At 37.3% G+C, this 15,615-nt stretch overlaps 2 protein-coding genes across 3 annotated transcripts in view; both read right to left on the reverse strand.

Annotated features, from left to right (window-relative positions):
• Positions 1-363: 363 nt before the first annotated feature.
• Positions 364-4,636, reverse strand: manbal (mannosidase beta like). 2 transcript variants are annotated; one of them, XM_008408923.2, is made up of 3 exons: positions 4,476-4,636; positions 4,024-4,209; positions 364-735 (listed from the first exon to the last, which is right to left on the reverse strand). In XM_008408923.2, the coding sequence occupies exons 2-3, from the start codon at positions 4,171-4,173 to the stop codon at positions 625-627; spliced, it is 261 nt and encodes an 86-aa protein (XP_008407145.1). In that variant the 5' UTR covers positions 4,174-4,209; positions 4,476-4,636; the 3' UTR covers positions 364-624. The 2 variants fall into 2 exon arrangements, with proteins under 2 accessions (XP_008407145.1, XP_008407144.1); XM_008408922.2 differs by having other exon boundaries at positions 4,024-4,213; positions 4,476-4,634.
• A 959-nt stretch (positions 4,637-5,595) lies between these two features.
• nfatc2b (nuclear factor of activated T cells 2b) overlaps positions 5,596-15,615 on the reverse strand; it is an 11,544-nt gene continuing 1,524 nt past the window's right edge. Inside the window, exons 2-10 of the mRNA XM_008408924.2 lie at positions 15,427-15,615; positions 15,133-15,304; positions 14,004-14,206; positions 13,073-13,245; positions 12,838-12,978; positions 10,919-10,974; positions 10,455-10,587; positions 8,576-9,178; positions 5,596-5,928 (exon numbers count right to left, since the gene is read on the reverse strand). The exon at positions 15,427-15,615 is cut by the window's right edge and continues 784 nt beyond it. Of these exons, the coding sequence (XP_008407146.1) occupies positions 5,882-5,928; positions 8,576-9,178; positions 10,455-10,587; positions 10,919-10,974; positions 12,838-12,978; positions 13,073-13,245; positions 14,004-14,206; positions 15,133-15,304; positions 15,427-15,615 (1,717 nt within the window). The 3' untranslated portion in view covers positions 5,596-5,881. The remainder of the gene's footprint in view (positions 5,929-8,575; positions 9,179-10,454; positions 10,588-10,918; positions 10,975-12,837; positions 12,979-13,072; positions 13,246-14,003; positions 14,207-15,132; positions 15,305-15,426) is intronic.

Raw genomic sequence — 15,615 nt, forward strand, 5'->3', positions numbered from 1 at the left:
AATATCCAATCTCTCAGGTTAATCATATAATTTAAATGCCATTATGAATATTTTTTAAAGTGACAAAAAATGTTTACCAGTTTTTTTCCTAACAAGAAGTGAACTGTATCAACCCAGCAAAAGTAGAAATAATAACCAAATTGACTTGCCTTACTTATTTATAACATAATGAATGAAAACATCAATGAGACTTTAACAATCATATTTTATGTTAATGTTTTTTTTCACACAAATACTTATTTTAAGCAGCGATTTAAAAACATCAATAATAAGGAGACATGCTTTCATTTTCTACAAAACTGGTTTGATGAAAAGCTAAAATGAATTCTGACCCATTTATATAAACATAGGATTGATAATAAATGTAGTTATGGGGTCATTTTATTTATTGTAATGCACATACAATAAGAAAAGCAGATAAAGGAAAACCAAACACTGTCAAATATTTGTCAGCAATCATTAACAATCAGCACACACTACGTCATTTAGTGTGTGTGTGCTGAGTGTAGAGATTAAGCTGAGGGTCATTCTGAAGTGACTCAGATGTAGTGTAGTAATATGAGATTAGAACCTTAGAACAGGGAGTAAAGACAAAACACACACAACAAAAGGGCACATAAACATCTATCTCTTCTTTTTGCTCTCCTTCTTTTGTTTCTGTCGAATCTGAGGCGCCGCTCCTTTTGCTTTCTTCATCTGTTCTCCAGTTTTGCTTTCAGTGGATTCAGTCTCCTCCTGTGGAGCAAGCGACAGAAACAATAAAACTCTCCAGGTGAGCAGGAAGGCTGGGGTGAAAATATATAAAATCAAACAATTACATACGTGTAGTCTGAGGATAATGCTCTTACTCCTGCTGTTAGAACAACTGGGACATTTGAGCTAATAATTAGTTTCTTTGTGATGTTCCTGGTGACTGATTTTGTGCAACTTCATCTCCACCACAGAGACAGCTGAATGAAACGCTAACATGCTCTGCTCATCCAACAAAAGCAAATCTGCCGTACGCGTTTCCTCCCGTCAGCACTACCACTGTGAACGCAGCCTTTGTTCTCTCAAGCAGGCTGCTGCTCAAGATGAAACAGCGACAGCATGTGCATTTTATTCAGGCAATCTCATCACCTGAAAATAGAATAATTAAAAAGAGGATTTAATTGCTTGAGTCTATAAATAATCTCTCTCGGAAGTGATAGTTTGAGGAGAGCTGCTTTTGGTGGTTTTTCCTTCAGATGTTCAAGTAAGATCATTTTTAGAAATATGCTTTCTGTTATTGTCAACATTTGTCAAGTTATCTAAACTTAATCATACACAAGTGTACATACAACTTTCATGGGAGGTGATTCATGTTTTATCTGAATTGTTTCTTTTCTCCAGGGTTTCATGACGAACTTAAAAGTCAAAATTCTGACTTTTTATGCAGGACCTGAGAGCAACCGTCTTAAATCCTCAACAGGTTTAAATGAAACGCTTAGGCCTGGTAGAGATAATACTTTATAAATTGTCTCTTAGCAACCTGGACCTCACAACTGCATGCTTTTTAGTCCTTGACAAAAAGCTTCTGATATAATTCTGGTTGGATATGCATAAAATTTTTTTTGCAGAATTGGTAGAGTTAATTCACAAGGGTTGGTTTCTCGTTCTTCTAGGGCTGATTTGAGGTGAATTAATCAAATTTGTAGGTAATTCCCTCTACACTTATCCTAGGAGTTTATCAAGGGCTACAAAAAGCAGGTTTCTATGTACGTTGGTAATGTGGGCGAAGAGATAAGAAAACAATTAAAAATAAATCAAAACTTGAGCCCAACTCTTGTTTTTAACTGTCAGTAGAGGCTATGTTTTCACCAGAACTGTTTTCTATTTACCAGCAGATTACCAGGGCCCATTTCCTTATTATAAAACCTTGCAGCTGAATCAGAAAATTTGACTTTACAGTGTTAGTGCACAGTCTTAACAACAACAGTCATCTGTTTCTTAGAGTGACACCCAAAAAAAAAAAAAAAACACAACTAATTTAGGTCACTGACCCGAGCCACAAAAAGCTTGCAAAATAGCTGATAATCTTAAAGGATTTTCTGACTAAACTCCATCTAATGTGGCTGGATTTGGATTTGGACTAAAAGACGTGGCAAAGAGAAAATAGACGGTGCTTAGAGTACAGCCAGTTACACCTCACACCGCAGGTTTGAGGTGTGACATTTAGAAAAGACTCCAATATCACCAAAATTTAAAGCAACTTTATTGTTCTGTCCCAAACAAAGTGTGGTTTATACCATGTTATGTTATGAGAAGAAAAGAAAAGAAAGCATGTACAATGACCTCAACACCAATGGGCAAAAACCCTGGTAAAAAGATGCAAAAAATAAAAAATAAAAATAATAAAAGGCATCATTTTTCCCTGGGAAGCACCTGGACCACAGTCAAATTAGGTTCTTTTCTTTTCTTAGGTTCTTTTCAACATATCCATCCCTTGTTTTACACCAGTATTTGTTATCAGAAACCTCAATCTGACCAAAGCAGCTGGTGCTTATTTTATAGCTTGAGATATGCATGATGGGATGGTAGGGTTGAAAAGGCTTTTTGAAAATCGTTTGCTTTAAGTTATATACATTAATGAATTGGTCCCCAACCTTTTTATTACCGCGGACCGGTCAAGACGTGGAAATTTTGCTGCGTCTTTTATTTCTTAAAATGAGTCCACAAATGTTCACTATTGCTTCTACATCGTCATCCGTGTTTGGTCATTCTAAATTCCCGTATGCCATGTTGGGGGTTTTGCTGGATTTTCTTCTGGAATCGCGATATTCGTGACTGGAATCGGTTCGTGTTGCTCCTGCCGTGTCGCTGGAGACATGAACCGATCGAACCTGTTGTACTTTTATCAGCTCTGTGGTCACAGAAGTTTGGAGAATCGGCCGACAATTCTTAAATCTTTCCGTCTAAATCAGACTTAAGACTCACAAGCTCTACTCATCTCCTCTCGACCACTGCCCAAACGTTCTCCGACTCTGGTCGCTATGGTAACGTTTACATATCTCTTCAAAATAAGATACAGAAGCGCCACAAAAATTAACATTTTACTTTCGTGAAAATTTTTACTCACGATAACGACTAAACGGGGCCCTGAGCTTGTTTCTCTGCAATGAGATGGTCCGATCTGGGAGTGATGGGAGACAATAACACCCGAAGTGTTGCTTATATCCACAGCCTGCTTGGTCTCTACGTGGCGAAGCAGCTTGAAGCTTTGTTGCCTCATTAGCGAGCCGGTCGCCGCATGTCACGCAGAGCGGCTTGTAATGTGGGACTCACCTACCGGTCCGGGATAAATCCATTCTCCTGTCTCTTCTCTGGGCCTTTTCCCCTTTGCAAAGAAACTTTCCAAAAACATCTGATCTGTTCCTTACTCATTTTGCTGCTTGTGGGCTCAATGTTGGCGCGCAAGAAACCGTGAGAATCTGGTTAAAGGATTTAAAAAATAAAAGATCCTCCAGACTCAAATAATACATAAAACGGAAATATTTAATTATTTCTTGTGCGGGCCGGTGCCAATTGGTCCATGGACCGGTACCGGTAGACGGACCGGGGGTTGGGGACCACTGCATTAATGTACATGTGTGTAATGCTGCAGAAAAACATCCCTATGTGGAAACTATATTGTATCTTGTAAAGTGGTACATAATATAACATAGTATAATGTATAAATATTTGTGAAAAAATCAGAATGATACAGATGAGAGCGGAGAGCTCATTATTCTGTCATCGTCTACGTTAGATAAAAAAAATAAATCTATTATCCAGTTTAGAAAATAGCAGAAATAAATGTAGACATTTTGTGACAGCTTTATCTTTCTTGTTCAAAAAGATAATGTTTCACAGTCTAAGAACAAAGCAATTATTTCAACGCTTAAAACGCATATCAGTGGATTCTTGTTGTCCAGATAAGAGGAAAACATATTTTTTAGGATGGGAACAATATTGAAGTACTGGATCGTATTCCTGCTCCTGCCCCTCCCAGTGGAGTCCACCCACCTGATCATGACCCTTGGATGAGGGCATTATGATGGCCAGGATGCAGATCAGCTGGAAAATGGCACCCAGGAACAACCCATAGCGCAGGATGCTTTCCAGTAAGGTGGGTTCGGGTACCTCCGGAGGGGACAGGTCCAGCTCTGCAGACATGATGCTGCTGTGTCTGGACTTATTTCATCCGACGAACTTCCTGCCCAACCAACAGCAGTAGGATTAATTAACACTGTCTAGAAATTAGCTGGTTAAAGTTAAAATTGGATGCATGATAGCCTCGTATCTGCAAAGCTAACACACAGCATCATACAGCTAAGCCAGCTATTGTTCTGCAGCAAAAGACATATGCAGTGCAGCTTTAGAGCCGATCTGTAAACACAGAGAGGATATGATAAAACAAAGAGCTGAGTAGAAATAAATCTGGGTTAAATTATATCTTTGCTGGATGAAAAGCTCACCAGTAATGACGGAAAAGCCTCGACTGTTTATTTGGTCCAAAACGTTCTATCGTCAAAATATAGAAAAGAAACACATGGAAAGACTTTGCACTCTAAGAATAAACGGAGAGAAAATAGCATAGTTTATCACAAACCAGGAAAAAAAGAAAGAAAAAACGGAAGTGACGCACTCAAAATGCCGTCTACTTCCTTTGTGGTAGAAGATTAATTTGAAAATGTCGCCCTCTAGCGTTCATTTTCTTTTGACGAGATGTTTTTATAAAAAATACAGATGAAATAAATCAGTATATTATTATTATTATTATTATTATTATTATTATTATTATTATTATTATTATTATTATTATTATTATTATTACACTAATGAGATGTTCTTTTTATTATTTAATCCTCTCTTTAGGTCAAATATATTTTCTTGTAACAGTAACATCATTACTCCAAAGAAATACTTGCACCTCTCTAAAGATCTGTATATTTGTTCTTTCTCTAGGGCTGCAAGAACAAAGTTATGTATGTTGAAAAAAGGATCAACTCTTCTGCTTTTGTGCAGACCCTCAAAACGGCACAGGAGAATTTAAAAGCCTAGAAAAGGCAACAAAATATCAGAAATTAAAAATAACTAAATTAAATAAAACATCTTATGTGTGTATATATTTTTCATGCAGTGTTTAAAGGTAAAAATTTTAGTTTACACAGAATGAATAAAAAAATATATAAACCCTTTGTGACTCTGGGGATGCATGATTTGTGGCGAAACTGCCTCATTCAGCTGATATTTTCTCGTGGGTTCTTCTCCAGCTGGGTATTTCAATGAGCTGCAAGCTGAAGCTCCAGTATTACCATGATGTTTGTAGACTGATAAATCTGTGTTCATGATAAATAAAAACTCTCGCTTTTCAGTTGGTGCAGATAAAAATATTGTTGTTCAAACTGGAGCTGACACTAAGTGTGTGATCTGGAAAATAAAATGGTGAAAATGTTACATCTTTAAAGGAACTACATGCAAAACTAAGATATTAATGTATTAAGTTTGTAATTCTGATTTAGTGTTTGTTTCTTTCAGCCATTCAAACTTAAAATAATCACATTCCACACCCAGACTCATATAAACTGAATTTATTTCATATAAAATAGTTTCTACATTCTTAAAAGAGCAATTGTACAATAATATGAACAGAAAGAATTCAAAAGTGATTAAAGGCAAAATAGATACATAGTATATCTTTATAAATGGCTGTTTTTAAAACTCTTACAAAGCTGAACCAATATTCTTCCTGAATCCAACAGTAACATGATGCTGTCTTGAAATTAAAAAAACATACAAACCAATATTATATCAGCTTGCAATATATTTCCAATAACATTTTAGAAGTCTTGGTCTTCAGAGATGCTAGAGTGTTGCGGGATCAGTCTTCACTGTGGCCTTTCATGTCTCTTCTTATGATGTCATTTACTAAAAAACAGAAAACAAGAAGTTCATGCACAAACCCAAGTGAGGTCAGATTGTTTTATTCAATGTCGCCAATAGGTGGCGCCAGAGTCTGGACTTCTTCTGTTATTTTGTAATAGCTCAATGTAGACTGTTAGAAAATGATGAGTGAGAAATTGGGGGGAGTGAAACAAACGTCCTTCACAGGACTTGAACCAGGGATGTTGAAGTTTGTGGTTGGCGCCTTTCTGACCTCAGTCACCAAGTTCCTCCTCCATGACATGATTTAATAAAACCTATGTGAGTCCATCAATGATTGACAGTGTATGGAAGAACGACTGCAGTTACATTGTTGTCCACTAGATATCCCTGACTTTGCTCTGGCGTCGATGGCGCTAATTCTAAATAGCTTTGGTATATTTTATATCACAGAATATGAAAGCAAAATGAATTATCCGCTTTGTATAAAAGACCAGATTGAGAACTTAGGTGTTTTATTATTGTTATTTTGCATCAGCATATATTTGCATGTGTACCGTTTACTTCCTGTTTTTGCCTGCCTCCAAAGAGGTCCAACCAGACATTTTCTCACTTTACAACACTGTGAGCTCTTTCCCGTCACAATTGTTAGGTTAGTTATAGTAGATTTGGTTGAAAGGAAACTGGGTGTACTCATTACAATTCAGAAAGTGTGTGAAAGAGACAGTGAGAGTGAGACTGAAACAGACAGGAAAGTGGATAGAAAGGCCCGTCTGAAAACCACATGGAAGGATTTGCAAATGTATAGTTGCATGGTGCTTGTTTGCACTGCAGACCGGGCCACAAACACCCATCCCCCAGGCTACAGAAACTTCTCCTTACACAAGCATTTTGATGATCTGTCTTTTTTTTTCTTATTGCTAGTTTATTCAATAGTCTTTAGGCCAAATTTAGTCACGTTTAAAACATTTTTATCAAAATATCTACATTTCCTGAGGCTTGTCTCGCTGTTAAGAAACATATTACAAGATGATTGATTTAAGATGAAAGCAGGATCTGGTCTTTGGGGTTTTTCCTGAAAATTACCAGTCAACTGTCTGTGTATCTGCCTGTTAAATATGCCATTAGTTCTCACATTTTGTAGAGTATTATATCAAATTCAAACGTATTTTCAGTGTAAGAAAACAACTTTTGTTTACTCTGAAAATAAACATACAAAACAAAAATATTTTAACTGAATTATTAAATTGAGGTAAGTTATTAACTGAATTTAATCTCCTTTGTGCTTTGTTTAATAAGCACAAAGGAGATCAAAATAAATGACAGCTGGGGTCAAAACAAGATCCTCATCTTATTTAGATTTATAAAGGAATCAAATGATGGGCACACAATTTTTTCACACCTTTATGTTTCTCCTAAGACGGCAAATAACATTAAAAGAGGATTATCAAAGGGAAGGTGAGCAGAGATTTAATAAAACAAGACTCGTTTTCCAGTGCTACAGAATGAGGTTTTCAATTCAGAGCAAAATTAGTTCTATGTTTCCAGTGAATGCATCTCATTTTTATTCTTAATTGATACCTTTGACAAATCTTTGTTTTGCTTTGTGTAGAGTGTATGGACAGTATGAGCATTAAGAAGGCGAGGCCAAACTGTAGCACATATAAAGAGCTATTTCATAAAAACACTGTCACATTATTTTACCCCTGGCTGGTCTGTCACAGCTGCCTGTCCCTGCATATTTGAGACTTGATAAATATATGCATCATCACAGCTTTAGACATAGTTTGCATCTAGATATTCAAACAAACTGTAAAAAACTCTAGTATTAACCTTTGGGAACAGGGTTCTGAGAAACGGATGTGACAAATTGACCCCAAAACTATAACATAAGGTTATCTTTGAATTGCAGGTTTTCTTCACTTATCAAGTTCTTCACTGTCTGATCCATTGCATTGTTTGATATTTCTACAGACGGTTTATTGTTGTTCTTTAAGTGTTGCTGATTGAAATCGGACTTGTAAAGCTCCACACAGATGTTTCCTTTTGGGCTGATTGCCTGATCTACTTCCTTATGTAGTGTATAAATATGTTTGTTAATTCTTTATCTGTAAGTGGGACATAAACTACAGGCTGGTTATCAATTTTTGTATGTATATGTGGATTTCTGTTCTTTCAAGTGAGATATTAATATTGTCAAAATGTTTACAAACATGAAAATATAACATTTATAACTAGTGCAAATATCTTAGTATGCTTGAAATAAGTCAAAAATAACTTTTAAGCAACTTTTTAGCAAAATTAAGAGTTTGATTTAAGTGAATAAGTTTTAATTTTGATGAAAAAGTATTTATTCCACAGGCAGATTAACTCACTACTGAAATGGGAGAAGGGTCTTGTTATGAGTGAAATAATCTGCCAATGGAGCAAAAACATCATCATAAATATTAAAATAATTATTGGCTTAAAACAAGCTCCAATATCTTGCAGAAATGTTATTTGTAGGATAGTTTTTTTCTTAACCCAAGTGTACTGAGATATTTGCACTAAAAACTAAACCAAAAATACTTGCTAAGATTTTATGTGTTTTGCAAAGATCCTTTTTTATTGATTTAAATGCAACATTTCTGTTTGTTAACATTTTGTAGAACATCTGGGCAAATAAAACTTCACACACATTAATAATACTCACCATCCTCCAGGTAGGCATAGCTGAGATTCTCTTGTTTAATGGTTATCTTCTCTGGAGCCTTATCGTCATGGTTTCCTTTAGCAGATCCGATCTGGGTGAGCGGCTGCCCGACTGGCTGAATCTGGCTTCCTGCCTTCACTTCAACGTATCTGGAAGGTGGTGACTTTCCCAGAGGTGGCACAAAACCCTGATGCCTCGACACCAAACAGGCTTCAAAGGAATCCCTGACCTGCGGACCCTCGCCCAGTTTGCTCATGGGGGTTCGGGCGCTGACACACTGACCGGGACCGGAGGCAGAATGGTTGGTGCTGTAGTTGCTGTAGAGCTGGTTTGCTGAGTGGTACATCACTGGGTTGTTGACCACATTCCCAGCTCTGGACTGGTAATAAGCTGGCTCCTCGAAAGAATCGGGTGGTAGCATATGGCTTCTGGGGTCTACAGTGGCTAGATGGTAGAGTGCGGATGAAACATTCAAGGTTGGAGGGTTGATGTCTTGCTCAAAGTGATGGTAAAAGGACTTCATTGAAATGGCAGACAGGTGATGATTGTCTGAGCAGTTGTATGAATCCAGATGGTAGTCATCCCGAGGCTCTGCTTTGATTGCTAGAAAATAAAGACAATTTTGACAGGTGAGAATGTGCTGCAGACATCACAACACTGCTTAGCATAAGCGAGCATGACACAGAGGCCGCAGCTGTGACAACATGCAGTCTCATCAGGGCTGTTTTTAGCCACAGTAGGTTATGAACATGTGCATAACATCAAGCAGCAGCTTCTGTAACTTAAAAATGAGGCCAGAGCTTTACTAGCAAAAAGTGATGTTTCTTCAACATGCGCTTGGTTTAAGACTGAGTCAACACTGATGATGCAAAACTACTTAGGTTATTTCACTCCATAATTACAATGTGTTTCTCCAAAAAATAAGGAATGCATGTCAAAAATTAGTGATATCTTTATATAAGATTTCTCCATAGATGACATTATCCTAGATTTATCAGTCTGAAAAACGTAGATATGTGCTGTTTGAGATCACTATCAGTTATTCAGAATGTTTTGTCAAGTTAATACTTCTCTCATAATCAATATAATAATACATTTGATTTAAGGGCAAGAAAAGTAAAAAAAAAAACAATGAAACATTTAACTGAAAATCAAAGCAAATCAGTGAACAAGACATGGCAGCAGTTAAAATCCTTGTTTAATAAAAAAGAGGCCCCTGAAATGTAAGAAAACATTTTCCTCCAAGGAAACAGTTCCAGTAGCGTCACAAAAGATGTGAAAATATATATAAATTCATGCCATTTAGTCTGTGCCAAATGTGTATCATAAATTAATGGGAGGATGACAATTTGTAAAATGATTTTCAGCAGCAGAGTGACACGTTTCCCCCTAAAGGGTTAGCTTTTCTCTCTGAGTATAAAATGTTTATTCTGTCTGCTGCTTGTTGCTGCAAGCTCAAACTGTCTAATTGCTCAGGTCGTTATCAGGTCTCTGGATGTTGACTCCATCTACTTATTTTTAGATTGAAGCTATTTCAGTTTATCTGTGTAAAGTGTTGCAATTTCCTGTGTTGCTCTTGACTTAATATGAGAAGTGTATAATTGACCAACATTGTTTTAGTTTTAAGCCACATCAAAACAAACAGAATTTCATTCTTATTATTATTATTCCAGGTCATAAATGAAACGTTATTTTGTCATTTTATTATATTCAATGTAATCTTTCAACATCAGGCTTCTGAGGTAAGTCTCGTACCATTACTAGTTTTATATTTTACCCCAACTGAGCTTCAGCTGGTCATGATTTAACATGTTTTGGTGATAAACACGCAGATAAACCTGTTTCTCCTTCTAACGTGAGAGAACTGACAGTTACACACCTATAACAGGAGTGTAGATGAAATGCTGAGGCTGACTGCGCTTCTTCTTTCCGTTGATGACATAGAAGTTGACTTTAGCCGGCTGGCAAATGTTTCGGTCTCGATAAGGAGGAACCTCAACGAACAGCATATTCTAGGAAAATAAAGACAAAATGAATCAGATGAGTAGAACTTTGAGAATTGTAAAAAGACATGGATTACTACTTAGTAGTTAGTTTTATGCGAATGAAAAAAAAAAGAACTTCAGTTGCTTTTTGTCAAATGAATAGTTACAGAAACGGTACCATCAGGGAATAAATATACCTCAAATTAAATGGTTGCATTTAGTTTTGGGCACTTCTACTGTAGTAAAAGATGAATTTATTTGAAGACTTTTTGCCCATCTTTACCAAGCCTACCAACAAATGTTTACTTGCATAAACATGACAGTTCATGTGTCAAAACCAGCAAGTTGGCCGACTTACAGCTTGGGTTTTGTCTCTGTCCACAGTGGCCTCCACCTCCCAGATTTGCTGACCATCTAAACGAAGAGAGAAACAGTTTTATCAACCTACTAGTTTTTCATGTTGTCAGTATTAATTAACGCAGTATTGAAAAATCATGTCAAATCACCCCTTGTTTCTCTATATTTTGATTTTAAAACCCCATAAAATTAGAATGCTATCTTGATCAACAGTAGTTTTATTTCTTTTTTTATTGTTTTCACTTCACATGATCAATTTTAAATAAAGTTCTGATTTGTTGGCCTTTTTAGCCTTTTTACCCTGACTTATGAACCTTTCAGTCTTAGAAATGCTCCTGGATGTATCGTTGTCAATGAATGGCAAAATCTAAGAAAAATAATCTTTGGGCACTTCTACAGCCGTTCATAAAGACACAATTTGCTTAAATATATTTTTAAAATCTATAAAAATACCAATACATTGGTTCCTCTATCTTTTCCAAGGAAACTGAAAGAACCAATCAGGTCTTTTTTTTTTTTAAATTTATTTCCTGGAGATGTTAAGTTTCACTCTTTGGAGTGAAAATATGTAGAAAAAGCTTTAAAACTTTTGCACTGTAGAAGCTTTGTTGTTGCCAGGAGATTGATAACATCAAGAAATGTAACACTTAGATTTTAGAAGTGTGTGTTACTTTATCTGGTGTTGGTAGAACCATAAAACAAGCTTCTGTGAAAATGTAAAAAAAAATTACAAAAGCAACTTTAAATATCTAAAATGAATGCATTTTTGACTCATCCAATTGACACAAAATGTGCATGTAAAAACTAAAACTATGTAAAAAGTGAGGGGAAGTTGAATTTGTAGTCATATTTGTTAACAAGCAATGGAAAACAGAGTATTGTCTGCTTTAGTGTCACATTCCCACCTCTGTTTTTACCTCTGTGTTTCTGTGCAGCCCACGCAGTGAAAAAAAAACAAAGCCTCTGCTCTAGGTCTAAGTCTTTATCAGCCTGTCTAACCACATCCTGTTGCACAAAACCCTACACCAAGCAACAGTGAAGCTTTACATGCTACCGACTGTACCTATCCAGCTCTTAAGCCAAGCAGCCAGGCAAATCTGTGTGGGCAGAAGGAGCGCCAAAGAGGTGATGAATTTCCATTTAGACATAAATAAAAGTTTTCACTTGCAGTGCAAAATAATAGTTTGAAAATGCGGCCTTTGCTTTGTCAAAGCTAAAAGTGTGGGCTGGCAACGGATGTGAGTCACCGAAAGGTGATGTTTCCCAGGTGATATGCAAATAATCTAAAAATAAAGATACTACAGGTGTAGGTGGGCACCCTCAGGGAGGATACTGCAAGGCCACAGATTATGATTATTAGTCTATTTTAATCTTACCAGCTCTTTTAAAGCCAAAAATAACCACATGAGAACTGGAGGTCAACAGAAAAAAAACACACACATTGACAAACTTTGTAACACCCACCACTTTTTGTGTTAAACTGGCTTTTCTAGGTTTTGGGAAACCCTGTATTATTCAGTATTATTCAAGAGTAAGCACAGGGAAATATAAAATACAATATATAGATATGCCTTCACACAATCCCCTCTACAACCACACCCCAATTTTTACACAAATTTAAATTTTTAACCTGGGGAGTGTTCTACAAGAAACAGAATGCTAAAATTCTGCTCAGTGAATAATTTGTCTTTCCCAAGTTTTGTCATGAAATGAATGTTGAACCCTTCTTATAAACATGAATGCCTCACATTTTGTGGCTTACATTTTGAACCACAAGAGTCGATTTATATTTATTTTGAACATACATAATCAAACACATGCATTTGTGTCATTAGATAACATTCTATACATATTCCATCCAGCTTGTTATTTATCTTGTCGGTGGGTAAACGTTTACTGGCTTACAAAAGAAGCTCTCACCTTGTGTCTTTTCAGAAAATATCACTTTGGAGTCAGACGTGAAATTCTGTCCAGTTAGGACCATCTGCTGACCGCCAAGTATGGAGCAGCGGTCCAGGTCCTGCCTCTCGACCGCGGGGAACTCCTGCGCTGAGCGTTGAGCTGCAGACAACATGAACGCAGCTCCATCACCACCAGCTATAACGATAATAACAGTAACTGTCTAATATAATTTTTGCACACGTAAACTTCATACAGCATTCGATGGGGTTGGAAGCAACTTGAAGAGACACAAAATGGCCTCCGGGTTCAGGGATGTGGACACGAAACACCAAACGGACGCGCGTGTTCTTCCGTCCGATGTCCGTCTCACCGTTCCGCAACTCAATGTCGGCATTTCTTAACTTCAGAATGCCAACGCAGTCAATCCTGGACAAACACAGATGGAAACAATGCTAACCGTCAGATTTCTTGGATGAAACATGTTTTATAAATCCATTCTTTTCTTTTGTTGAGCCCTATTTTGGTAATAGTTGCAATATTTTTAGGAATCATTAGTTTATTCACATCTGTTTTGCAAGTTTTTTTTATTTGTATACCGTTTATTTTTATTCATTTTGGTGATTCTGTGGTTTCTGCTTCCCTTACATCAATTTGCCCCTTGTGCAGAATAAACATGTCCCTGACCTAGTTTTCTTATTTAAGAAATGCTTTTTTTGCCACAATTTTTTGTGTGACTCATCAGACATTTCTGCCACTTCAAAAAAAAAGAACAAACAAAAAAAAAACACACAGTATGATAGGTGTTTCTTGGAAAAACTCTCCAACACACAGGAAGTGATGCATTTCTTGTTTCCGTCAGCAGTAACAGCATTTGGAGTGAAAAACGTTGAAAAACCTTGACACTCTCCCAAGCAACCAGGGGTTTTGTGGCTGATTTTTCTGAACGATCTGAACTTTCACTGCAATAAAACGTCAGAAGAAAACAAACCAAACTACTCTGCTGTATCTCTCCATCTGTAGCACTGTTCAGTATGCAGAGACCCTGCACAGTGGTGTTTGCAGATTCACTTAAAAAGAAAGAGGTCACACACAACTGAATTGCAGTAATGTGTTACTTCCATGCCAGGACTTGTAAGTCTAAGTGTGAATTGTCTCATTTTTGCTTTAAAACCAACTTTACTCACACCACTCTCATGTGGCTCTTTGACTCCAGTGGGATCTCCAAAACCTTTGTCCCGCTGATCATCCTTTCCATGCTTGGTGTGGTGACGGTCTTCCCAGTGATGCGGTGGACCTGGTAAAAGGCGTGCGGTTTCAGGAGCTTCTCATCTGCTGTCCCGATGAAGACATGCAGCCCCAGCGGAATGGTGCCTTGGTATCCCCGAAGCTTAAGAAGGCGACACAAGAGATTACACACATACTTTATGCTGAATTCAAGCAGCCAGACATGCTGTTGCAGCAAAGAATGACTCTTTGTAGAAAGGTTTCGGAACTGCTTTGCATAGTACTGGGAAGCATTGCCAGGAAAACCAGCAGTTAGCCATTATTTCAACTCAGTTAAAGCAGTAAGCAAAAACCGCGTGTCAATATTTGTTTATCATGCTAACATATTTGTTGTCTGAGCAACTTTCACTTTAGCAGACTGGAACAAAGCATGGCTTAAACATCATCACTGATGGAAGCAGGGACTATTTCTTTATTTGCATGGCTGTTAGCTCTACATGAACACCAAACCAGGAAATACCACCCCACATATATGATCTCTTCCTTATTCTCATACTTTTCTCCTAGTAATCTGGAAAGCGAGAAGTCTACTTCTTTCTCACTAGATGGTTTTCCATCACAAACATGCACAAAACCTTGTTGATATTCTGCTAATGCCAAAAAAATAAAAAATAAATAAATAAATTTTGCAATTGTGGTGTTTCCATTAAATAAGAAATGCAATTAAAATCACATGTGAATAAGATAGTTTATGCGATACGTCATTAGAAAATATGCCAAACCATAATTCTCCTACCACTTCCTGTCATCTTCTTCATCTTTTCCACCAGTAGTAACATCTGGTTATTGATCTCACGACTCGCATAATGCACAAAAATTGTTTCCATTGTAATTTTGCGAAATATACAAATCTTGATACAGCTGAAAAGCAACCTCATCCTGGCACAAAAACTTTTTATCAGTAAAAGTTATTTTGAAATTGACATGTTTCCATTAAGCGAATGTATTGTTTGTAATTCCAATCTGTGCAATTATATGCTCAATGGAAACTCAGCTTCTCATTTTTGATTTGTACTTGGTCGTACACACCTGAACTTCAGGATGACCTCCGTTGGGTGTCTTGACTGCTCCTCGGCTGCCCTCAGTCTCATAGTGAGCTCTGTGGTGGGACCTGGGCTGCTGCTGGATCAGAAGCTCGTACTGGCCAGACTGACTGGGCAGTCCCCACTCCAAGGACGGGAGTGGTGAAACAGAGAGACCACTGAGAATAAAATGAAAACATTTATTGGAAACATTTGCAAAGTTTCTGGCATATCAGACATTTTGATATCTAATAAAAATAAAAATGTTATCTTAACTAAGAAAAGAGGTTAAACCAAGCACCTGAATGTGCATGTTGTGGGTTGATGTACGGGCTGAGTGGGAGGCCACACAGATGGGAGAATGTAGAAGGGCTCAGATTTCACCTCAGCTCCAGACCTGCCCATCCTCTCATGATCAATCGCCCAGTCATACCTTTCTCCATAAACACAGTCCTGTCTAGGGGGCTGTGGGTGAGTGGCTCCCACCCCT

The sequence above is a fragment of the Poecilia reticulata genome, linkage group LG5 (assembly GCF_000633615.1).
Source record: "Poecilia reticulata strain Guanapo linkage group LG5, Guppy_female_1.0+MT, whole genome shotgun sequence".
NCBI classification, from domain to species: domain Eukaryota; kingdom Metazoa; phylum Chordata; class Actinopteri; order Cyprinodontiformes; family Poeciliidae; genus Poecilia; species Poecilia reticulata.

Bases quoted from the DNA above. Each gene is read 5' to 3' on its own strand.
- manbal (XM_008408923.2), bottom strand. From the start codon at position 4,173: ATGTCTGCAGAGCTGGACCTGTCCCCTCCGGAGGTACCCGAACCCACC. The intron at 736-4,023 runs GTGGGTGGACTC...CTTGCTCCACAG, and splicing joins CATCCAAGGGTCATGATCAG to GAGGAGACTGAATCCACTGA.